Below are 1,449 nucleotides of genomic sequence, written 5' to 3'. Positions count from 1 at the left end.
TTTTCAGCTTCTCCATTCTTCAGGGGTCGCCACAGTGGACCAAGTTGCACAAAGACTTGGCAATTATTTTTATGCTGGATGCCCTTTCTGACGTTACCACAGCCCACTGTGGGGAGCAGAGCTGCGCACCATGGAGAGCAGATGTTGGGAGTTAAGGGCCTTGCTCAAGGGCCCAGAGTGGGGCAAATGAGGGTGGAGGCTGGTGTGGGTGCTTCAACTTTCCCACCCACATTTTGATGTTGTCGGTACTGGGAGTTGAACCAGCGATCTTCCAATCACAGGCCCACCTTTTCTCTCTCGCTCATTTGTTGAAACGTTTCGTCTCTTGTCCAAATGACTTCTTCATGCTGAGGAGCTGCAACAAACTCAGTCTTTTAATCAGCATCTTCTCATAGTGGATCAACCAGTTTGCTGGGTACAGCCAGAACTAGTTGTTCACATGTAATAGGACCATCAGCGTAATAGATCGTCAGATGGCCGCTTGCTATTCACAGAGGGCTGAGTGATACTAGCAACAACAGCATTGTAGGAAGGTGACAGTTGAACATGGAGGCCTCCGCCCGTTTAATGATGGACAGGTTCTCTTCACATAAATGGCTTCTTTCACTCTATCAAAACGTTCCTCTCCATCAAGGATGTGAACATCTTCATTCCTGAAATATGATTGTTAAGCTGAGTGTCCTCCTTTTGCATGTGAAGCACTAGTTTTGACCGTCAGCAAACCGGTTGATCCACTCAGAAGATGCTGCTTATAAGACTTTGCTTGCAGCTCCTCAGACTGAAGAAGTCTTTTGGATAAAAGACGAAACGTTTCAACATAGAAGAATCCGTCCAGAGGACCCGACTTAACCTTATTAGATTTATCTACCTGGATTATTGAGCAGCATCCAGACACATTAAAACTGTTTTAGCATCAAGCTACAAAACAAAATTCCTCAAGGTTCAACAGGTCTGACTACTGGTACTTTTTGAAATCACTGCAACTGACATTGAATGATATTTAATATACAAGTAATTTGATTTTGTTTTTTTAATTATCAGCACATTTAATCAGATTAAACAGAGCAACTTGACAGCGATAAGCCATCTGTTCTGACAGGAAATGTGGGTCAATGAAGCAGAACTTAAAAAACACCCTGAACCAAAAGGTACTCTACAGAGTACATGTGTAGACATTAACATTTTATAAAAACTGGAAAAAAATTACAACTGAAATATGGAAAATGCATTTAAAAGATTATTTAGAGTAAAACTAATGAAATGTAAAATGTAACAACTTACCAACCAAGCTGCAGAAAATGAAGAAAGCTACTCCCATATTTGTCTTCAAGAAAAATAAAACTGTAAAATAAATAGTTTAAACAAGTGAATAAACAGATCAGATAAACTGAAACCGTTAGTGATCCACTCTTCCCTTTTTGTAAAGACACACTGGTGTTTGTTTTGTCC

At 40.5% G+C, this 1,449-nt stretch overlaps 1 protein-coding gene across 1 annotated transcript in view; it reads right to left on the bottom strand.

The window, feature by feature from the left end:
* LOC119409758 (trypsin-like) overlaps window positions 1–132 on the bottom strand; it is a 1,090-nt gene extending 958 nt beyond the window's left edge. Inside the window, exon 1 of the mRNA XM_037676657.1 lies at window positions 98–132. Within this exon, the coding sequence (XP_037532585.1) occupies window positions 98–132 (35 nt within the window). The remainder of the gene's footprint in view (window positions 1–97) is intronic.
* Between the last annotated feature and the right edge of the window lie 1,317 nt (window positions 133–1,449).

Source organism: Nematolebias whitei, chromosome 5, assembly GCF_014905685.2.
Source record: "Nematolebias whitei isolate Nwh7 chromosome 5, NemWhi1, whole genome shotgun sequence".
Taxonomy (NCBI): domain Eukaryota; kingdom Metazoa; phylum Chordata; class Actinopteri; order Cyprinodontiformes; family Rivulidae; genus Nematolebias; species Nematolebias whitei.
The sequence above is the reverse complement of the archived record's forward strand: the minus strand, read 5'-3'. Positions and strand labels throughout refer to the sequence as shown.